Source organism: Macaca mulatta, chromosome 1, assembly GCF_049350105.2.
Source record: "Macaca mulatta isolate MMU2019108-1 chromosome 1, T2T-MMU8v2.0, whole genome shotgun sequence".
NCBI lineage: Eukaryota > Metazoa > Chordata > Mammalia > Primates > Cercopithecidae > Macaca > Macaca mulatta.
Window position 1 is genome coordinate 145,446,213 of NC_133406.1, and position 24,041 is coordinate 145,470,253.

The 24,041-nt window shown below is 41.3% G+C and overlaps 1 protein-coding gene and 1 long non-coding RNA gene across 7 annotated transcripts in view; one reads left to right on the plus strand and one right to left on the minus strand.

Moving 5' to 3' along the window:
* The window catches only part of SLC44A3 (solute carrier family 44 member 3), a 74,371-nt gene extending 57,851 nt beyond the window's left edge, over positions 1 to 16,520 (minus strand). For 3 of the 6 annotated variants that reach the window (XM_015145455.3, XM_015145453.3, XM_015145471.3), the window contains exons 1-5: positions 16,160 to 16,520; positions 15,580 to 15,687; positions 11,858 to 12,000; positions 8,865 to 8,998; positions 7,922 to 8,015 (exon numbers count right to left, since the gene is read on the minus strand). In XM_015145455.3, coding sequence (XP_015000941.1) covers positions 7,922 to 8,015; positions 8,865 to 8,998; positions 11,858 to 12,000; positions 15,580 to 15,687; positions 16,160 to 16,186 — 506 coding nt within the window. In that variant the 5' untranslated portion in view covers positions 16,187 to 16,520. The other 3 variants (XM_077952711.1, XM_077952706.1, XM_015145463.3) reach the window with 2 other exon arrangements.
* Positions 16,342 to 24,041, plus strand: part of LOC100426608 (uncharacterized) — a 151,200-nt gene continuing 143,500 nt past the window's right edge. Inside the window, exon 1 of the long non-coding RNA XR_003721530.2 lies at positions 16,342 to 16,650. This is a non-coding gene — a long non-coding RNA (uncharacterized LOC100426608). The remainder of the gene's footprint in view (positions 16,651 to 24,041) is intronic.

Below are 24,041 nucleotides of genomic sequence, written 5' to 3' on the forward strand. Positions count from 1 at the left end.
GAACTTTATTTCTGTAAGGAACTATTAGGGATGTGAACTGGATGAGACAGAAGCCATGTTAATGACACTATTAGCTTAATTCCGTCCTGTTTAGGAAGGCATATGAGACTTGAGGGCCTTGCTATGAACAGTGGGTGCTCAATAAATGAATAGTAAATGTATGATTGATGCTGCAGTTAACTGCCTTGGGTAGATGAGAAAGTTGGCCTTTTTTTAGCCCCTTCCTGAAATGTAAAATAGCCGAGGAATATGCATTCTAATGAATCTTCATAAGGCCACTGATACCTTCGCCGGGTCCTGTTCTTCTTTCTTTCCATGAACCCCAAATGGTGGAAATAATCCCAACCAAAGAAGTGTCAAATTATCTAAAAAGCTGCTCAAAACCCAATCACCAATCATTTTGTGCAATGTATAAGAATGAAACAAAGGAGAACCCAAATGTTAACAAGATTTCATTGCCCTGAAGAAAAGAAATGACTTTCCAAATCTCTAATGAAGCACAACCTAGAACACATGGAAAAATCTTTCTCCAGAAGTCTCAATATTACAGAAACAGTTCCTGAGTCACTGGATACTGGGTCAAGAGAAAAGTAACACAAAGGGTATTTTTGTAAATTACATTTTTGAAGGGGTAATACATTCACATGGCTTAAATTCCAAAAGGTACAAAAGACCAAACAGCAAGAAATTGCCTTTCCTTGTCCCTGAGCTACTGAAGTACATTTCCTCACAGGCACCCATTGTTTTTGGTGTCCTGCAAACCATTCTGGAGACTTTTATTAGCATATGTAAGTATCACAGGAAATTTAAATGGAATTTGCAGCTGAGCTCAAATATAATAAAAATTATACTCCAAAATGAGATGCCAGACTCCACCATTCAGGGTGTGCCAAAAAAGAGGTGGGAGAAAAGTGGTTAGATTATTCTCAAACCCACATCCATTCTGAGAGCATAAAAGAGTTGGAAGTTGATAAGAAGAGCATTTTTTAAAATAAACTTTTAATTTCTGAATAATTTTAGAGTTACAAAAGAATTGCAACAATAGTAGAGGGTTCCTCTGTGTATCCTTCACTCACCTTCCCCTAACGTGAATGTCTTACCTAACCACAGTATAGTTGTGAAAATTAAGATTTAACATTGGCACTAAACTACTAACTAAACTACAACCTTTATTTGGATTTTACCATAACATCCTTTTTCCATTCCAGGATCCAATTCAGGATAGCACATGGCATTTAATTGTCATGTCTCCTCTTTGGTCATGACAGTTTATATATTTTGTAGAGACAGAGTCTTGCCATGTTGCCCAAACCAGTCTTGAACTCCTGAGTTCAAGCCATCCTCCCACCTCTGCTCCCAAAGTGTTAGGATTACAGGTGTGAACCACTATGCCTGGACTGTGCCAAGTTTCTTAGTTTTTCCTTGTTTCTCGTGACCTTGACATTTCTGAAGATTCATAGTCAGGTATTTTGTAAAATGTCCCTAAATTTGTAGAATTTCTCTCATGTTTTCTCATGATTAGACTACAGTCAACAGGTTTTTGGGAGACTGCCACAGAGGTGAAGTGCCTTTCTCATCCTATCAGGGAACATGACTACACTGGTGAAGTTGATCTTGATCACCTGGTTAAGGTGGTACCTGCCAGGTTTCTCCATGTACAGTTGTTATTTTTCTCTTTTCCCTCTCTATTTCTTGGAAATGAGTCACTAAGCCTAGCCCACTCTCAAAGGGAGGGAAATTCCACCTCTGGGAGGAAGAAGTAAAGATTTATCCCTTTCACCGGGCGCAGTGGCTCACACCTGTAATCCTAGCACTTTGGGAGGCCAAGGCGAGTGGATCATTTGAGGTCAGGATTTTGAGACAAGCCTGGCCAATATGGTGAAATCCCGTCGCTAATAAAAATACAAAAATTAGCTGGGCATGGTAGCGGGCACCCGTAATCCCAGCTACTCAGGAGGCTGAGGCAGGAGAATCGCTTGAACCCGGGAGGTGGAGGTTGCAGTGAGCCGAGATCACACCACTGCACTCCAGCCTGGAAAACAGAGCGAGACTCTGTTTCAAAAAAAAAAAAAAAAAAAAAAAAGATTTATCCCTTTCCCCCATTTATTTATTTATTCAATTATTTATTTATATCAGTATGGCCTCATGGACATTTATTCTTTTCTTTGGGTTATAATCCGTAATTGTGTTATTCAATCTATTCCAGTTTTGGCCACTACGAGGCATCTGTGTCCTTTTGACAAGACCCATTCTTTTTCTTTCTTGAGCACTTCCTTACTTTCTGATGCTAGAGGATGATACCAGGCGTAGCTGGTGTTTTCCTTATCCAGGTCCCAGAGCCTGACATTTCTCCAAAGAACCATTGAAGACTGATGATTAGAAACCATGATCTGGGTATTGGGTATGGTGGGATATTACTGATTCTAGGTCTTATAATCGATTCTCGTATGTAGTTTCAGAATTGCTAACCATTATACTCTACTGTTTAGGGAATTTAAAAAAAAATGAAAAAAATGAAAACAATTGTTAACCAGTAGCTATGTGATAAACAAGTGTACTATCTGACGTACAATGTTTATGTACAGTTCCTTTTGTTTTTAGCTTACAGTATCTAGTTACAAAGCTGTTTTCCAAAGTTACTCACATCAGCTCCTTCTTTGTAATTTGTCACCCTCTACACTCTTATCCTAAGATCTCCAGACATCTTGATTTTAATTTTTATCTGCATATAGTAAAATCCACTCTGCACAGGTGATGACAAGTGCAGAGAATCATTAGAAGAGTAATTTTGAAGAGTTGAAATTTTTTTTTTTTACTAGACTTGTCATGTGACTCCATCCCCATTCCCAAGGGGAAGAGGGTGAAGGGTACTACTCCTAAGTCAGATGAGAAGGGTTTCATGGAAAACTCACAGAGCTTAGGGAATCCCCTGGCTTAAGGTCTGAGCCACCCAAAAAAATCTGGAGGGTGAGCAGCTTTAATAACAGAGCAGAGAGCTACAGCTGGGGAGTTAAGAGCCCCAGGGCATTTGTCAGGGCAAAGGGTGCAGAGGGCTTCTTGGGGTCAAGTTGTGGGCTGCATGTGCACAAGTCCCAGTGACGGGACTTCTACGGGGCTAAGACAGCCCTCTGAGGAAGGCTCTCACATGACCAGCCAGAGCACAGATGTCCTGGACTACATGAAAGGCATTGCAGCTGAAGGAGCCCCGAAGAACCCAAAACACGCTCATGAGGGAAAGAGCTGGCCAGGACATCTACCAAGCCCAGAGAATGCTGGTGCTAGTGTCAGACAAGTAAATGTGTTCCTGCTACTCTTTTCTTATCTTCACTTTTGCTGCACCAGCCCCTTAGGCAAAACCTGTTTTAGCAAGCTGGGAGAGGAGGGGAGGAATAAACAGAGGAGAAGAGCAGCTGACTACAACCTCCTTCCTGGACTGTGGCCTTCCCACTTGCTCCATGGCCAAGCGTGCAGGGGGCAGAAGTTTGAATCTCCAATCAAGTGAGAACTTTATCACATCAGGCTGAATATTTTTTAATTTTTAAAAAAAATTTTGAGAAAGGGTCTTGCTCTGTCACCAAGGCTGGAGTGCAGTGGCATGGTCACAGCTCACTACAACCTCAAACTCCTGGGCTCAAGAGATCCTCCCACCTCAGCTTCAGCTAGGACCACAGTCATGTTCTACTATGCCAATCTAATTTTTAAATTTTTTGTAGAGACAAGGTCTCATTATGTTGTCCAGGCTGGTCTTGAACTCCTGGCCTCAAGCAATCCTACAGCCTTGGCCTCTCAAAATGTTGGGATTGCAGGCATGAGCCACTGTGCCTGGTCTGGGCTGAACATTTTAATTATTGAATTGAAAGTGTCTGTTACAACTTAAAGTGACTCAGTATATATTACCTAAAAGTTACCAGAGAAGCCTTGGAAATTGCCTGTGTTTTTATTCAGGGGCAGAAAAAACTAGTCCCGCTGAATAAATTTAAAGAGACAGAGAAAGACAAAAATTAAATTGCTTTCTGACTACATCCTGTAAGTCATGCTTGATGTAATGGTTATACAAGCAAATATATACCTATATGTATATATTTATATGTTTATATATACTTATATTTTCCACTTTTTATGCAAAAGACAGTATACTGCACACTGTTCTATTATTTGCTTTTTTTTTTTTTTTAACAATACACTTCAGAACATAAGGAATTCCTCTTATTTTTACTGAGGCAAAATTTATATACAATGAAATGCACTGATCTTAAACATAAAATTAGAGACTTTGATAAACATATACATCTATGCAACTACCACTCCTTTCGAGATTTAGAATATTTCATTAGCTGGGCTAGGGATGCATCTTTTTTTTTAGATGGAGTTTCGCTCTTGTCACCCAGGCTGGAGTGCCATGGCGCAATCTCTGCTCACTGCAACCTCCGCCTCCCGGGTTCAAGAGATTCTCTTGCCTCAACCTCCCGAGGAGTTGGGATTACAGGTGCCCACCACCACGCCCAGCGAATTTTTGTATTGTTAGTAGAGACAGGGTTTCACCATTGTTGGCCAAGCTGGTCCTGACCTCAGGTGATCTGCCCGCCGTGCCTTCCCAAAGTGCTGGGATTACAGATGTGAGCCACCATGTCCGGCTCACAGGGATGCATCTTTAGGCCATGGCCTGAGGTTTCTTCACCACTTCTGCTTTTCTTCTTCCCATTAGCAAAGCCACTCAAACTTGCAGGAAGTCATTGGGCAAGCTGCCTGTATATTTAGATCACCATGTATATGGAATTCAGCTGAGCAAACCATGCAGTGACATGCGTGGGCACCTACGTGGGAGGGGAGAACTAGAATTTACTGGGGGGAAAATATCCATGCCTTTTAGATTTTGAATACATGGGGGACTAAAAATACATTACCATGTTGAACACCAAAGTGAAAAAAGATCTATTTGCTTGTTATCTTCTGCAGTGCTTTTTCACTGCTCTTAAAAGCTCATACCTAGGTCCATAAACTTCTTGATATTTAGCCATTACTCTAAAAGGGTATGTTATACCTCACATGATCAACACAGGAGGAAGAAACAATCAGTTCAGTCAAAAAGAGGTATTTAGAAAATATTCTTTGGCCCTGTAGCCACCCTTCTCATGTTTTCCAGCTTTTCAGTCTTGGCACTGCTATTCCATGATAAATATGATCATTTTCACCTTAAACAAACACTTGCTTGTGCAGGAAAGGGGAATGGAGCCCTTGAGGCTATTTCTCTCTCTCTCTCATTCTGTCTAAAAAAGGCCACTCAGTCAAGGGTTTTGTCTTTACTTGAAAAGTTAGTATTGGAAACACTTGCATTTAGGGTGAAAAGGACTAGGGCTGGCTTGAGAGTGAGAAGAAATGGTGCTATTATGACACAGGGTACGGGGACTCTTTCTCCCAGCTTGATGTGAGTCTAGGAAGGCCACTCACCAGTCAAAATAAAACCAAGTCTTGACTCAAACATAAGACGCTACTTGGGTTTGAATGCCAGCTTTTCCATTTGCTGGGTGTATGACCTCAAACCTCTCTGCATCAGTTTTCTCAGTTGTGAGATACGGATGAAAACAATACCTACAATGTAGATGTTTTCTGGGGCCCAAATTATGTTAAGGATTTAGAAAAGTATCAAAAGCTCAATAAGTGTTTGTTATTATCATCATAAGTATCAAGATAGAAGCTTCCTGTGGAATTATGGTTGCCATCCCATTTATAGTAAGAGGAGAGTTTATCCAACTCCGGTTAAATTACAACCTTAAAAATTCCATTCTCTTTCAATTACATCTGTAGTTACATCTACAGTTACAAATTGTGTTCTTAAAAAAGTCCTCCTCTCCAAGTGCTAGAGAATTTTCCTTCCACCTATTACTAAAACATTCTAGTTTTTTTTTTTTAATTGGGTACAGTATGTTTCATTAAGATGTGTTTATGATACTTATATTTTACCAGAATGTAAAGTATCATAAACACATTTACAATTACCAGAATTTTAAAATAAGATATTATAGGCCAGGCGTGGTGGCTCATGCCTGTAATCCCAGCACTTTGAGAGGCTGAGGCAGGCATATCATGAGGTCAAGAGATCAAGACCAGCCTGGCCAACATGGAGAAACCCCATCTCTACTAAAAATACAAAAATTAGCTGGGCGTGGTGGCATGTGCCTGTAGTCCCAGCTACTTGGGAGACTGAGGCAGGAGAATCACTTGAACCTGGGAGATGGAGGTTGCAGTGAGCTGAGATCGCACCATTGCACTCCAGCCTGGGAGACAAGAGCAAGACTCTGTCTCAAAAAAAAAAAAAAAAAAAAATTATAGAAAAATGAAATGGGTATTCTCCTCAGCAAATAGTTCTCTCCTCCTTCAATTACTTACAACATGGAGTATTTATTTTAGAAAAGAATATCACCAAATGGCTATTTTCTGCCTTCGATGTGATTAAAACCTACTCAAGTCTTTCTGTGTTTGTGTGAGCACCTGCTAGATGAGCATTTTTCAAGCTTCACTTGCAACCAGTCAGAAGACTATGAAATACATTATTTTTAAAAAGGCAACAGAATAGTAACTAAGGGTGTGAATCATATGTAATAAGGGTAAAGGTTGCTTTGTGAGATTTCTAGTATTGTTTTATATATATAAGGACATATGAAGGTATGTGCATACAGGAGTTGGGATGTAATAAATTTCTTACTGTAAGTCCCAAACAAGAGTTCAATAAACACCATCCTAGAGGATTGGAATAATGCTTTGTTTTAATTAAATCATCATTATTTCTCAGGGATTTTTCAGAGAGGTCTCGTCTCCTACATTGTAAACATACTCACATCTTTCAAAAGAATGACAATTCAGAATCAATACAAGTTTTCCTTTAGTACATCTCAGCATCATGATGGTGGCAATAAATACTCATTGTGTCTTTCCCCTTAGCCTTCTCAAAGGTGTAAACATGTGCCATTCGCCATGGCAACGTAAACACTGCTCCATCATTACAACTTTATTCTACAAATATTTGTAAGGGGCCTACCATGTGCCAGGTAGTACACTAATTTATAGGGGTGAATAAGACCTTGCAAGGAGCCCACCAAATGTACTCTTGACAAGGACCTGTGCTTTCTGTTTTCATTGAGAAGAAAGGTGTGGTGCTCACTTGGCCCTGTCTATCTGGTCTGTTTCTTATGAAGATATCTAGAGCAATAAAAACTAACAAAGTCTGATTGTGATAAAAAGCCAAAAGTAAATGATTTCTTTCTTTTTCTTTGAGACAGAGTCTTGCTCTGTCACCAAGCTGGAGTGTAGTGGCGTGATCTCGGCTCACTGCAACCTCCACTTCCCGAGTTCAAGCGATTCTTCTGCCTCAGCCTCCCAAGTAGCTGGGACTACAGGCACGCGCCACCACGCCCAGCTAATTTTTGTATTTTTAGTAAAGATGGGGATTCACCATGTTGGCCAGGATGGTCTCCATCTTCTGACCTCATGATCTGCCTGCCTCCGTCTCCCAAAGTGCTGGGATTACAGGCATGAGCCACCATGCTCAGCCAAAGTAAATGATTTCTACTTTGCAATAAATAGTTGGAGTAGAAAAAAATACACACTAATTTATAAAATTACCCTGTTAGTAATAGTTCATATGTTACTTCTTGCTAGTACTAGTGTTCTTTGAAGACTATGTATATTTTTACTGTTTGCTGAATTTTCTCCTTATTTAGCCTGATTTCTAATCCACTGTCCACAGGCATACTGCAAATAGTCCTGCCATGTTTTTATCCCTGGCTTCCATAGATTGTAAGCTCCCTGCAGGCAGGGGCTCTTCTGATATCTCCTTCTCACAATGCCTGTAAGAGTAACAGATGCACACCAAGTACCCAGTAACTTTTGTTGAGGGTTAAGGAAAAAGTATGGAAGCTTTTACCTTGGAGGAACTGGTAGCCTGGGGCACAGTGAGTCTGCTTTTGGACTGTGGGTATAGTTGGAGGAATTCAAACTATAAACACACAGGAAAGACCCTGGAAGCAGAACACATAGACATTATACCATCTTCCCAGGTGAGTCAGTAAGGAAACCACAGTCATGTTACCAAATCAGAAAGGAGAAAGAATCAGCTACAAGGTCTATGGGTGACAGAAACACAAAAAGAATAGTCATACAATCTGAGGTCTAGTGAGGGCCTCTCTTCCTTACTTTCTCTTCAAAACCCCAAATTCAAAACTAAAAGTTATATGATTGGTCCTAAAATAATCTGAAGCGTATTTGAAAACAATTTCTTGTAGAAGCTTGATAGTTTAAACCTGGCTTTGCAAATAATTTCTAAAAATCTGGCAAACCATTTTTCAGGCAGATAAAATTCTAAACAGCGGACCCAGTACAAGGTATTTCAGTTATACAAATGCTTTTGGTACAACTTGTGATATCTCACTGCTCAGTGGAAGTATCTTTTAGCCCCGACAATCTCATGAAAAGACCTATTTGTCGGCAATTCAACCCGCACCCTGCCCGTACATCTCTAGGATTGGAAGTGCCCATGTGCATGGAGCTCTCTGACTTCCTTCTGACCCTGCCTTTGGTCCCAAATGTGGGCTGTGTCCTCTCTCTCTCTATGGACAACCATTCCCCCGCAGTGGCAGGGAGCATACATGGAACAGCTAGGGCTTCAGATAAATCCATACAGAACAAAAATAACCTGAACAAGCTCAAGAGAACGTGCTTACGGCCTTTTCCACACAAGAGGAGGTACCCACAAGGAAGTAAACCTTTCAGCTTTCCAGAGAAAGCAGGGTCAGGATAAATGATCTCATCTAAGTTCCCATAGCTTACCCCACCATGGGGAAAAGAATGAATCAGGCCTCAGTACCTACCACTGGTGTTTGCAAACAGCTGGACCTCTTCCAGGGAGTCAAGCTGCTCTTCAGGGCAGCTGGATACACAGAGGGCCGTGCGGTCGAGCCGCATACCTTTGACTTGGTTGCAGGAATTCATAAAGAACACGTGTCTAGGAAAGAGATGAAACAGAAGAATGTGTTAGAGCATTGCCTCTTCACTGGGCTTAATTGTGGGCCTTAAAAAATATCTACATGCTATCAAATGCAGGGATCACCCAGGCACACGTTCACAATTGTTTCAGCATAATTGAACACTTATTATGCCTACTGGTGGTCATCCGTGAGGCTGTGCAGCTTGGAAATGATCCAAAAATGTAAACAAAACTTTGTTTCTCCAGATTTAGTGTTTTCTGGGAGATAACACTAGGAGTTATCTGAGAAAATCTGAGGAAAAGAAGCAATTGATTAAACTGTCCGTTGATCACTAGATCAGGCCAATGCACAAACTATTCAATGGACTCCATGGATAACACATTTGTACCTAAGAGTGTTCAAATATGCTTCCGAGAATAAGTGAACACAGGGAAGTGAGAAGTGGAAAGGAGGGGCCAACGCTGGGAACTAAAGGCTTGTCTTTCCCCCTTTCTCACAGGTTGAGAGCCAGGACACTCAGGAGATCCCTCCTGCAGCTCCCCAGGGGCAGGGTAGAGCAGGCACAAGAACGAAACTGGTGTTGCCATCAGCAGGTTATGCGCTAGCAGCCACAGCTTCCAGACCTTTGTGCACCACTTATCCAGGCTCCGAGACCCCAGGAATGGCAGAGGAAGACCCCATAGGCTGTCCTCTATGGGAGAGACCTTGAGAAGTGGTCCCAGAAGGTTTTTTTCCCTCCTGTTGGGGATGGGAGAAGGTGGGTGCAAGAGGAGATGAGGAACAGATTTCCTGGGTGTGTGATATATATATTTTTGAAAAAGTTTAAAAATTGTGTTAAAATATACATAAAATTTACCATCTGAATCACTTTTTTTTTTTTTTTTTTTTTTTTTTTTTTTTTTTTGAGACAGAGTCTCGCTCTGTCGCCCAGGCTGGAGTGCAATGGCCCAATCTTGGCTCACTGTAAGCTCCGCCTCCCAGGTTCAAGTGATTCTCCTGTCTCAGCCTCTGAGTAGCTGGGACTACAGGTACCCACCCACCACGCCTGGCTAATTTTTGTATTTCTAGTAGAGACGGGGTTTCATCATATTGGCCAGGTTGGTCTTGAACTCCTGACCTTGTGATCCGTCCACCTTGGCGTTCCAAAGTGTTGGGATTACAGGCGTGAGCCACCGCACCTGGCCCCATCTGAATCTTTTGGGCTATCGTCACCACCATCCATTCGCAGAACTCATCTTCCCAAACTGAAATCTGTACCTATTAAACAAAAGGTTCCCACCCTCCTTTCTTCCAGCCCTTTGCAATCGCCATTTTACTTTCCATTTCTAGGAATCTGACTACTTTACATATCTCCTATAAGTGGAATCATACAATGTTTGTATTTTTGTGACTGGTTTATTTCACTTGGCATGACATCCTCAAGGTTCATCCGTGTTGTAGTATGTGTCAGAATTTCCTTTTTAATAATTCATGGTAATGTACATATCACATTTTGATTATCCATTCAACCATTGATGGACACTTGAGTTGCTTCTACCTTTTGGCTTTTGAGAATAATGGAATGTATACTCACTTCAACCAGGAATGACTGTTTCTTGACACTGCATTATGAACACAATGTGAAACAGGAGCACATGGGCATCTAAGTTGCCCTTCCTCCTCCTGTCTTCTTTGTAAGTGGCTCTACAAATGCAGGAGAAATGCCCCCTCATCAGTCCATGTCCAGAAATAGCAAGAGCCCCCTTAGGAGGAACACACAGGAGGATAAGAGGATAAGAGGCCTAGTCTGAGATTTGTATTTGGTGACTCCAAACTTATATTCAGGATTTATTTAGATCCTTAGGATTTCTCTTCTAGGAGCGACTTTTATTATTGAGTCTTAAAAATCCTTTTTTTGGCTGGGTGTGGTGGCTCACGGCTGTAATCCCAGCACTTTGGGAGGCCGAGGTGGGAAGATCACAAGGTCAGGGGATGGAGACCATCCTGGCTAAACTCCATCTCTACTAAAAATACAAAAATTAGCCAGGCATGGTGGCGGGCGCCTGTAGTCCCAGTTACTTGGGAGGCTGAGGCAAGAGAATCGCTTGAACCCGGGAAGCAGAGGTTGCAGTGAGCCGAGATCACACCACTGAACTCCAACCTAGGCGACAGACTCTGTCTCAAAAAAATAAAAAGTAAAAATAAATAAAAAATCATTTTTTTGTTCCGTCATGTGAAGCAAGAGCTAAAATCTTAAAAATTCTTACAAGGCAGTCTCCATCTTAGAAGGTCATGGTCGGGGATTTCTCTCCCCTCCAGGGGATTCCCATCTCTTCTCTCCCCTTTCTGTTTCCCTGTGGGAGCTGGGGTAGCAGGGTGCGGGGAAGAATGCAATACCGCAGTGCCATAGCTGGGGCGGGGGTAGGACACAGGTCCCCAGCGTTCCAGGTGGCATTCAGGTGTTTCCACATAGAAACAATGTGTGGATGATGTAGGGTTCAAACATATACGATTGGTAACACGATTCTAATTCCTTATGGAGAATAGCAGCAATTAACGTTTATTACACCTTAGCTCATGTAGTGTCTCATGGATCCTTAAAACAACCTTGTGAGGCAGGTATAATAACTAGTTTAGAGAGATGAAAACTAGGCTTTGAGAGGTTAAGTATTTTGCCCAAGATCACACAGCTGAAAAGTAGCATGGGCTGAATTTGAACTTAGCACTGCTGATTCTAAAACTTGTACTCTTACTTGTACTATACACACAGCCTTCCTTTTTATGAAATAGGCTGACAGAGTTTTGAATGGGAACAGTTTCCAGGCTCTAAGTGATAAATTTACACAAAGTTTTGAGGTTCAGCTCCTTACAGACTGGGGACTTACTTAGATACTTACTTTTTTAGGGTCATGTCCTGCCCTGAAAGAGGGGCCCCTTCCACGGGGGAGTTCTTCTTGCCACACACGTTGCCAAAGCTGTCATAGCCGAAGAGGAGTCTCCCTGCAGCTCCAGCCACCACTGAGTAGCCCATAATAAACACCTGGCAAAACCGGGGACATAAAACCGGGGGCATATGAGAGCCTGGCCAAAGGGCTGAGCACACAGTACCCCACACCCCTGCAGATGCTGATATAAAATGGAGCCTGGTGGAACGTGAAGCTCTCCAGCATCACAGCCCTTCACTCTGTCAGCAAGGGTCAACAACTCCAATCTATCAGCATCCTGCTTTTCTGCTATTTGTGAATTTAGGTAGAGAGAGAATCTAATCCACTGAAACAGATTTCTCTCTATTTTCTTACCTCTTTGTGCTTTTTATCCTTTTCCTTAAGAGTCTTATCATTTTTCTTTTTGGCCGAACTTTACTGGTACAACTCAATTTTTCTTCCCTTGAGGTTCTTGCTGTATTTAAGTGCTTCAGGGCTATGCTAATTCTTTCCCTGAGTTTTTTTTTTCCCCCCCACTAATTTTTGGTTTTTTCTCTTCTTACTTTTAGGGGATTCTGCAGAAGCAACACAGTTGATATGTATCAAAATACTGTTCACAAATCTGCAAATAGTGTTTTGGAATAACTGCTTAAGATGTACAAAATAAAGAACCACAGGAATTCTGTTGGATGAGAACATCTTGCACTCTATCATCATTTCTATCCAGTCTCATAGTGAATGTGGAATATTTGAAATTTCAGTTCAAACAACTGTGCCATTAAACTGACAGGCTCTCTGCCAAGATTGAATATGTATCTTCCCATAATGCAAACTTAGTAAGTTTCCCACTACTGTATACAATATATAGGATACCATTTAATACTCTATATTGACAAGTTCATCCCAGGAGAGCAGATATAATACATCATTCATTAATATATAGTATTGATACCTTATGCTGCAAAGGTACATTGTGCTAAATTCAAATACCTTCTAGATATTCTGCACTTATTACTAATTTAGAAATCAAAATAACAAACATTCTTCAAGTGCCCAGTGTGTGCTTGAGACTTCGTTACTGGGAGACACAGGAATGACCAGAACCTACTCCTTGCCCTCCAGGAACCCAGCCTAGAAGGCAAGCAGGACTTACGGGCTGCAGACCTCCTGGGGAAGGAGGCTCCCTGTCCTTCCCCACTCTCCAAGATCCTCCTAAGTCTAACTGGTCAGATTCTAGAATGAATGGGTCACCTTTGCTAGCAGTGTGTGTCACTCACCCTTTACCTAAAGGCTGTGGAATAGGTGTGACTCTGTTTGCCAATGTGGCTGGCATGGCAAGCTGACTGCACCTTGACATGCTTGTCCCGTCCTTTCGAGTTGGAGTGTAGTAAGGTCTTGACTGTGTCTGGACTTAGAGGGAGGAAAGGGGTCATGTGCTTCTGCCCAGCTCACCAGTAATCTAATAACAAAGTGATGTTTTCCATTTACCATCATTCTTTCCTTTGGAAACCTGTGTTGAAGAATGGAAAGTTTTTCTGGGTAGGAGAGGTGGGAGCGGTTTTTGAGTATTCCTGAGTCCCTGCTAACAAAACTACAACTTTATGATTATTATTTTTTATTTTTATGTTTTGTAGAGACAGGGTCTCGCTTTATTGCCCAGGCTGGTGTTGAACTTCAAGGGATCCCTTGGCTTCAAGGGATCTTCCTGCCTCAGCCTTCCAAAAAACTACTACTATAAACCTTCACTGTCCTAATTTCAAACATGCAATTGCGATTCTATATGAGAGGTGATATAGGAGGTGTCTACACTGGTCTAGTGGGGCCACCAAGGTGGTCACTGTCAACCGTGCCTGAAAAATCAGGAAAATGGAATCCTAAGGGTTGAATAGGAAAAGGCAGGGTGGGAGAGGATACTGGAGGGGTAAGTAGAGGCAGGGACAGTCCAGACTTTGAGACTTTGTTCCTTGTGTTTAATGCAAATATAAACACAGGCTGGTGCTGCATTTGCAAGAACCATCTCTGCTTATAATTTTGGCCCCTTCCCCCAAGCCTTTGTCCAGTCCTAACTCAGGGCAGCACCATCAATAATAATCCTGTTGGGCATATCACCAGTCATGACATCTGTCACAAGACCTGAAAGTTGAGCAATGGAGACAGGAAAAAAACAAAACAAAACAAAACAAAACAAAACCCCAAAACAAAACACTCCTTGCTCTGTTTTAAATACTTTCAACTAAAAAATGTTGCAAAAGATACTAAAAGCCAGTGAGCTAAGAAAGGACTCTGACTCTTAAAACAGAAAGCCGTAATGAGAACTTGGACATATTAAAAACTTCAGACTTATTTTGCAAATGAAATGTAACTTTAACGCAGTTTCCAGCTCCATGCCACCTCAGCTGGTTCACAATTCTTCAGGCTGTGATAGGTCATCTACAAAGCCTTTCTCCAGGAATCTCAGCTGCTGGGCTGAGAGTTTGGGGGTGAGGTCCTAGGTTGAAGCTGTGGAGGGGCTAAGGCAGATCATTAAATCACAATAACAGCTTGAGGTCAAAGCTGCCAGGCACAAGGCAGGCCAGTCGCTGCCTGCATTGATACAACAGCAGTCTCAGATAAAAACACCAACCATCTGTGAAGTTAAGCAGAAGGTATTGTAGGTGCACTGTCTCTCCCAGCTCCTAGAGGAGAGTTCCAACATAAGCAGCAAAAAGTCTGATTATGTGTTTCAGACCTAACCTTCCACTGTGCCTGTAACCAAACCTGTCTATGTGAAACGGATCACAGGTGAACAAATGCCTGAAGTCAACAAGTGAACAAATGCCTTTCTTACTTGGAAAGAAGAACCAACATGACATTTTAGGGCCTATTCAGATGGAATTCTTTTCAACAAAGGTAGTTACTATCTGGTAGTTATTACCCTGCTCTATAAATTAATCATTTACCATGCAGCAAATAGCATGCCTTAGCCTGGCATGGATGATTTCGTGAAAGTGGCCTTTGAAAACGTCAGGTGAGACGTTTTCTGCTGTTACCTACAACTCTAAAATAAGTACAAAAGCAGCAAGATTCAGCTTCCAACAGACTCAGGATTATAACTGCACAGCCTGATTGGGTTTACCAGCAATCATACACACCTGGAAACTAGAGTAGGAAAAATCATTCCTTGCTAGCTATGGTTAACAAGTATTGGCTGCTAAACACAACGTATCTTGTGTGTGTGTGTGTGTGTGTGTGTGTGTGTGTGTGTGTGTGCGCGCGCGCGCGTGCGTGTGTGATGTTCAGCTAAAGGAAATGCAATTTATTGCTAGGCTTACCCTGGCTTTTATTTTGTTAAAGGTGCACCAAAAGCTTGAAGAATATTTGATTTGGGGGTGTGGCAGGTGGTAAAAGAACTTCTCTTTAGTAAGTACGGATAGTAAGAGGAGACACATTGGCCTTACTAAATAGCAATCACGTTGTAAACTGTTAATTCCCATTTCCTAATGGAGTCACCCCTTAGAAAATGGCCTGTAGCAAAAAGACGGCCTTTCTAGAGAGTCTAGGACAAGAATTCTCCCGAGTACTAACTGCTGTTTATTGTGGGTTAATGGCAGAAGTCTCTCACTGCAGCACCAACTACGATTTACATTTGGGACAGAGTTATTTCCAGACGCGCCACACACACTCTGGCCTCTTTCCTCCCAAGCACCCACACTTACCAAACCAGTCCAAAAGAGAAAGAACAGGAATAACCATGCCGTATCTGTGCATTTCCTATAAATCTGGGGTCGCCACTCCCTTTGCCTAGGGGCTCTTTCTGCAGAAACCTTCCAGAAAAAGGGAGAGTTGAGAAAAAGAAGATAAACAAGTGGACTCAACCTGGAAACCGAACCCAAATCTACTCGAAGAGTGGTCAAAGTAACCAATCTTTTTCTAAATTTTAAAAATTATTATTATTATTATTTACGTGGCCACCTGAAGCTCTTTCACGCAGCCTTTGAAACACCTGCCCTGTGCGGAGCGGATGTTCAGCCCCCTGCCGACAAGTGCTTACCTGGAGGTGCACCTGAGGGCGGCCCCAAGTTTGCGCCCCGCGGCCCGCGTCTCCCCCACCTCCGCCCCAGCACTGGATCAGGGTCCAGGGTCCTCCCCGCCAGGTGGCCCCAAGGTACTAAGCGGGGGCGGGATCCCCGAGGCGCGGGAAAGGCGGAAGCGTCCGGCGGGGCAGGTGAGTGCAGGAGGGGGACCCGACCCTTCCCCGGGGCTCCTCCCCCGAGGGCCGACCCTGTGGGCGCTTACCAGGTACTCGGCGCCCAGGCAGTGCATCTTGCGCTGGCAGGCGGGGGCCGGTGCCTGGGAGCCTCCGCCGCCTCCGGTACGCGGAGACTCAGCGCCCGCGAGCCGGGGCTGGGGCTGAGGCCGGGGCCGGGCCGGGGAGGGGCGGGCAGGGCGCAGCGCCGCCTCCCGTTCGCCTCTGCGCCTGGTCCGGCGACTGCGGGCGCCGTGGTCCACTGGGTCCGCCTCTTCCCGGCATGGGTTTCTGCCCAGCTCACCCGCTGTCAGCTGGGGTCCTGCTCTGGTGGGAGGAAAAGGCTGAGACGCTTCTCTGCCCTGTTGCTTCAACCACCTCGCGGCAGCTGCTTCCAGGATGTGCACTTTGACGACTGAAGCTGAGCCTGCGCCGCCACGACCTTGGGCGGGTGGTCGGCCTCTGCTCTGAGCAGGAAGTAGAAAGTCTCAGCAGACCCTTCCTGAGGGCCGAGCAACAGTGTATTCTACATAGCAAACAGGTAAGCAGCATTTACTGTGTGCTGGATTCTGTTCTCACTGCTATTGTTATTCCTAATCTACGGAGGAGGGAAACTGAGGCACGGCCAGCGGTGATGCAACTTGTTCGAGGAGACACACTAAGCTGTGTAGGCAGGAGTCGAATCCAGACACTCCGGGAGACCGGCGCTCTTGAGGTGGTTTACTCAGACTTCTCTCCCACCTTGCCTTAGGACAATCATTGCCTGACTTCACAATTGAAATGGTAGTGTCCAACCGAAGCGACTGGTGGGGTAGTTTTCAAGGTAATATCAGACCAGCACAAAAGCACTGTTGGGGTGAGGAATTTAAAAAAAGAAAAACAAAAAAACTGCAGACCGACCTCCCCCCACCTCCTCCCAATCGAGCCTCTACCCTTCCCCCTGCCACCCTCAGGGTTGCTAGGTTAATTGCTTCCTTTAGGTGCTGCTTCTCCCTAAGGGTAGAAACCTGACTGGAGGAAAGATCTGGGAAAGTGGCAGAAACTGGGAGTGACAAACAGTGGTTCTCTGGTGCCAGCGATTTCCTTCTGGGCTCACACCACTCTCCCACTCCAAACTCACTGGGCCTTCCTTGTTTATCAGACAGAGTTGGTGAAACCCCAGGGGAACATGAATTCACAGGACAAAGAATTCGACACTGGAGGAGTGCAACTACTGTTAAAAGACCACAGTTGAATAACATCTGAAACCGATCAGTAGAGCAGATGGACCAAGATTTTTAAATAAGCATGATAAATTTATTTAAAATGAGTTATGATATTAGCAATATGAATCAGGAAAAAATATGAAACTAAAACAGAGATATTATGCATAAAAATAATAATTAGAATGAATATTGATGCTACCTATTAGTAATGTGCAATAGTCTAAAAGATGCAGCTGACGATAAATTAGTAATTGGAACAGCACTTTCAGCAACCCTCCAGAGGCAGTAGAAAAAGTTTTAAAAAACAAGTTAGCTTATTTGTAAATTTTCTAGCTTATACTGAGGTAAAACTAGAATAGAAAGGAAGAAATATAAAAACGGAGAGGAGGAAATATTTGAAGATATAATGGAGATAAATTTCAAGGTAGAAAAAACCTTCAGATTGAAAAGGTTTATCTCAAGCGAAATATTTCTATGTGTAAGTATTTAAAAGCATAACTTTGAACTTTCTATTAAGCCATATTGTCATTAGAATGTGAGAATGTATATACAAATATTCTTATGGAAGATTCATTTGAATGACATTCTTGGAGGAAGTAATCAAACAAGAAGAGAAACAAATTAAGGAGATGATACAATAGATATAGCATGAGAGTGGCCAAATATTTAGGCTGAATTTATTGTTGTGTTAGAAAAAAGGCCAGGAACCACCCAAGTGTCCAGAAACTGGTGGGTGACTATGCATAACTGTGATGCATCCATACAATGAAATACAACTAAGCATTAAGAAGGAACAAACTTCTGACATATACAAAAACATGGATGATCTCAAATGCATGTTAAGTGAAAAAAAGCCAGATATAATAAGCTACTCTATGATTCCATTTATGTGACATTCTGGAAAAGGCAGAAAATAGATCAATGGTTGTCAGGTGCTGGGGGTGAAGGGAATCTGAAGAAACTTTTTGAAGTGATAGAAATATTCCATTATCTTGAGAATGGTACTGATGACCCAATGGTATCTATTTGTCAAAATCTGTAGAACTGTACACTAGAAAAGGTGAATTTTATTGTCTGCAAACTATATTTCATTAAACCTGACTTATAAAAACTCTTTTCAAAAGTCTAGAAACAAAGAACAATATATGTATAATTTCTCAAACCTAAAATTATAGACAATATCAACATTTTGAGGGGTGTGGGGCTCAGGAATGAGAGGCCAAAATGACAGGATAGTGGATCTAAAATAATGCCATTCAAAGGGTGGTTCACAAAAAATTAATGGTTCTCAAAGAGATAAGGAGCTTGTACCAGAATGCATATCAGCTATGTTATAAGCAAACTCTTTGATTCAGCTGACACTTTCATAGCAAAACTTTCTCAATGAAGGAAGCTGTGTGTTGATTTACATTCAGTCTCAAATCTCATCCTGGAATGGATAAGTAACCCAGTACTACTTAGAGTACTTAGAGTAGTACTGGGTTAGATTACTACCATATGGGAGGAAGATGAAAAAAACTGTTAACTTTAATAAATCAATAAGGATAAATATTTGTGAATGTAGGTCTTAAGGGTAACTACCATTAAAAAAGAATAAAACATATAAATTTTAAAGCAGTGGAAGAAAATATTATCGAATGAAAGGCAAGAGAGCAGAGGAAAAAGGAATTAAAAGAAAGTGCAATAATTAGAATATATGAAATTTGATAGCAGAAATAAAATTACTAATAATAACTTTTACTTTCAGAGCACCTAATATATTCCAGATACTTTTCTGGGTGTTTCTTATTTGATCCTCATAATAACCTTGTGAGGAAAGTACTATTACTTTCAGCATTCTCATTTTATAGATGACAAAACTGAGATTAATTAACTTGCTAGAAAGTGGCAGAACCAAGGCCTGAACCCAGGTGGTCTGGATCTAGAACCCATACTTAGAACCGTACTTAGAGCTATTCCATGCTGCCTTCTAAATAGAGCAGCAATTACAATTAATGTAAGTGGCTTAAACTAACCAATTAAAAAAACAGTCTTTCAAATTGAATGAAAACAAGGGATTCAGCAATATGTTTTCTACAAGAAACTTGTTTAAAACAAATAGACACTAAAAGGTTAAAAGGCTTGAAAAGGATACAGCGCAAACATGAACCAAAGAAAGCTCATGTAGTAATTTTAAAACCTGACAAAATAAAAGTTAAGACAGGAAGTTCATAAGGGAGGTCATAAATGTGCCCAACAATACAGCTTTAATATTTATTAAGCAGCAGCTAACAGAAGTTTAGGCAGAAACAGATAAATCAGCATTGTAGTTGGAGATTTCTAACTAGCTCCTCTCAGTAGCCAATAGATCAAGTAGATAGTAGATACTTTCTCTCTCCTCTCCCAACACACGTACACACAGAAAACAAACATGCAAGGTCTGGACAATTTAATAAACTTGAGCCATTGGATATTTACAACTCATATACGTTTCCATCAAACAGTGAATACATGTTCTTTCTCTTTTCAGGTTCATGTGAAACAGTAAAGTAAAAACAAATCATGTATTAGATCTTAAAGGAAGGCTCAATAAATTTCACAGTGCAGTAAAATTAGAAGTAATGAATAACGATATGTGTGGTGGATAGATTTTAAGGCCCCTATGATTTCCACCTCCTGGTGTTTACACCCTTATGTAGTTCCCTTCTTTGGCTATGGATGGGATCTGTACCTTCCAACCAATTACGATGGTTAATTTTATGTATCATTTTGAATAGGTGAGTCATAGGGTATCCAGATATTTGGTCAAACATTATTCTGGGTATTTCTGTGAGTGTGTTTCTGGATGAGATTAGCATTTAAATTGGTGGACTGAGTAAAGCAGCTTTCCCTCCCCAATGTGTGTGCCTCATCCAATCAGTTGAAGGCCTGAATAGAACAAAGGGCTGACTCCATCCCCCTTGTAAGAGGATTCTTCTGCCTGATGGCCTTGGAACTGAGATATTGGCTGTCTGTCTACAGCATCCTACTGGTCTTTGGACTTGAACTGGAACATTGACATTTCCTGGTTCTGCAACAGCTTCCAGCCTTTGGACTTAAATTGGAACACTGGTTTTGGAGATTTTGGACTTGCCAGCCTCCATAATCCCATGAGAGTCAATTCACTTTAATAAATCTCTTTATAATATCTATTTGTCTGTCTGTCTGTCTATCTATCTGTCTATCTATCTATCTATCTATCTATCTATCTATCTATCTATCTATCATCCATCCATCCATCCATCCTATTGGTTCTGCTTCTCTGGAGACCCCTAATACACCAAAAAATATGGTAAATGTGATGGAAAGTCCTTCCCATGATTACATGACGTTAAAAAAGAAAGAGAACCCAGTTAGATTGTGCCCAGACTCCTTACCAACAGAAACTATAAGATAATAAATGTGTGTTGTTTTAAGTCACTACATATGTGGCAATTTTTCATGTATAACAAATAATACAGCAGATGTATTAGTTCATTCTTGCATTACTATAAAGAAATACCCGAGACTGGGTAATTTATAAAGAAAAGAGTTTTAATTGGCTCATGGTTCTGCACACTATACAGGAAGTTTAGTGGCTTCTGCTTCTGGGGAGGCCTCAGGAAACTTACAATCATGGTGGAAGGCAAAGAGGAAGCAGGCATGTCTCACATGACTGGAGCAGGAGAGAGACATGGGGGAGGTGCAACGCAGTTTTAAACAACCTGATCCCACAATAACTCACTATTATGAGAACAGCACTGAGGGGATGGTGCTAACCCATTCATGAGAACTCAGCCCTTATGATCCAATCACCTCCCACCAAGCCCAGCTTTCAATACTGGGGATTATAATTTGACATGAAATTTGGGTGGAGACACAGACCCAAACCATATCAGCAGAACAGCAAAAAACAAACAAAAACCCACAAACAAACAGAAACCAAAAAAATACCCCCAACTTCATTTGGAAACTAAATAACATCTTACTAGACAACATCCTTGAGTCATAAAGGAAATTAAGAAATATTTAAAATTGAAGGTTAATAAAAATTCTACATGTCAAATTGGGACACAGCTAAAGTGCCAGTTAGATGGAAATGTATGGTTATATCTATCAGGAAACAAAAGGTTAAAAATAAAGTAGCTAAGCATTCAACACAAGAAGCAACGGCATACACGGTGAAACAAGAAGAAAGGCAATACGGGCAGAAATCAGTGACACAGAGAAAAGTAGAGAAGATGAACAAAACAGAAGTCAGTCCCATGGAAAAGATTAAGAAGACCAAACTTTGGCAAGACTGATCAGGAAAAAAGAGAAAAGACTCAAAATAAGACAGAATAATGAAGGAAATAACAAAAGATATTAAAACATTTAAATTAAAAGTGTTATGAACCCTAATATATGTAAACCTAGATAAAATGGATATGTTCCTAAAAATATAAAATGCAGCAATTGATATAAGAAGAAATAGAGAATTTGAATAAACCACTAAGTGTTTAGTAAATTGAAATGGCAGTTAAATATCTCTCCTAAACTCCCCCAACCCCAACTCAGATCTAGAGGCTTTTAAGGGACTTTTAAGAAACAGTTAATTTCTATAATACACAAGTTGCTCCAGAAATAGAAATAGAGCAAAAGTTGCTCAGGTCATTTTATGAGGCCAGCATCAACCTGATACCAAAACCAAATAAAGATTGTACTGGAGAAAAACAAAAGGAAGAAAGTACTATTATTACACTTGTGAACTAAGATGTCATTTCAAATAAATTTATTATTTGCTTTAAAAAGATCCAGTTTTAGGAATTCCCTAAAAATCTATTAGAGCAATAGGCTGACAACTGGATAATAGCTGTCATCAGGATAACATGTAGATCACTCAACTGGGTTACCACACAACTGTGCCCTTCAAAAATCACTTCAACTCCCTACCCTTCATTGTGCCCACCACTTCTCAACTTATTATATAACAAACTGGCCAATTGAATCAGCATCCCTGCCTTGAAAAACCCATCTTATGCCAGACCCTAAAACCCTTATAAATATCCCATCCTTGAAATACATTGACTATGTCTATGTTCATAAGTTCTCAATAATACTAAATGAAAATAAATTCTTAATGATTGCCTCTAGAAAATTCTAGGGACCAACTCATTTCAAAAACTTAAAGGGAAAGAATCAAACACATATTCTGCCTCTCTTATATGAACTTAAGGGTAATCAAATAATTGATGAGGGAGGTTTCTCTTAATAGACATATTGTGGCTTATAGAAGCAGAAGGAATAAAAGAATTAAGATATCACAGTTTTCCAAACATCGTAAAAGAGGGGCAGGCAGCCATCAGCCTCCTCCCAGGGAAGAACATATTGCTGCCTGTGAAATTTTCATGCCAGAAAAATCCAGTGGAATCTGACTACCAACTTAACAACAAATATAGGAAATAGAGGAACAAGTCAAATGACATCCCAGGGATGCCACTGGCAAAATCAAGAATGGGAAAGATGATATTGACATTATGTTTTGACAGCAACCTCCACCACAACAGCAAAAAGATAACAAGAAAGAAAAGAGGATGTGAAAAACCTATAGATTAAAAGAAACAAATATTTTAACTAATTACAATGTGTGGACATTGTTTAGATCCAGATTAAACCAAGTGAAGAAATGAAAGATCATTTAGAGGACACTGTGGGAAATGTAAGCACTGATTGGATATTTGATGATATTAACTAATTTATATTAAAGAATTTGGGAGTCTGATGATGGCACTGGGGCTAACTCTAAAAAAAGGGAGTCTTTATCTTTTAGATTTATGTACCAAGAATGATGTGCTCTCTGGGATTTGCTTTTTAAAAAATCCAGGGCAAAGGAGAATGGTTGGAGGTATGGGGAAACAAGATTGACTATCCACTGATAATTGCTGAAGTTCCTTAAACTTCATTAAATTGCTGGGGATTCATTAAACTATTTTCTCTACTTTTGTTATTTTTCAAAGTTTACACACCCACACACACGATGACTGTAGGAACCGACCTGCAGACCCTGACCCAGCGACGGACGGATGAGAGACATACACTAACACAGATATTTTGCCTGTCAGTCCAGCTGAGGGGTTCTGTTGTGAGTCTGCAGCATTGCCCCACAAGCTGGCAAAATTCACATTTATTTAGTACAGATTAAATGACAAAGGTCTTGAGTAAACACCACTAGAGGGTAATTAACATTGCCGAGCCCCCAAGCAGAGAGCAATTATGCAACTGAGGTTGATCAAAATTTGGTCTTAGGACCACATGAGTAAACAAGCTATTTAGATAAACTCCCCGTATTCCCTTGTTATTTGCTTTTTTGCTATCAACTGAAGGTAAAGAGGATTAGGCTGCCTTCAGCCAAATCTGTTACTGAAGCCCCCCAGTAACCCCCCCAGCCTTCCAAGAAGGTTTGTATTTATTTTCTATAACTCTCTTTGTAAGTTTTCCTCTACAATTTTTCCCACCACCCTGACTGAACTCCCACAGATGACGACAATGCATGCCACCTCCTGAGCCTCCACTTGGGAAGTAGACATGCTTAACACTTATGTATGGATGCACCTGCTCTTGAACATACCTACCTTGTTTCTTTTGTTTCTGCCTTTTTTTACTCCCCTCTGCCCCCCACAACTTGGGCACTCATGCCTGACCCTCTCTATTCCTCACTGAGGCAACATCATTGCTTAGCCTTAGGATCATT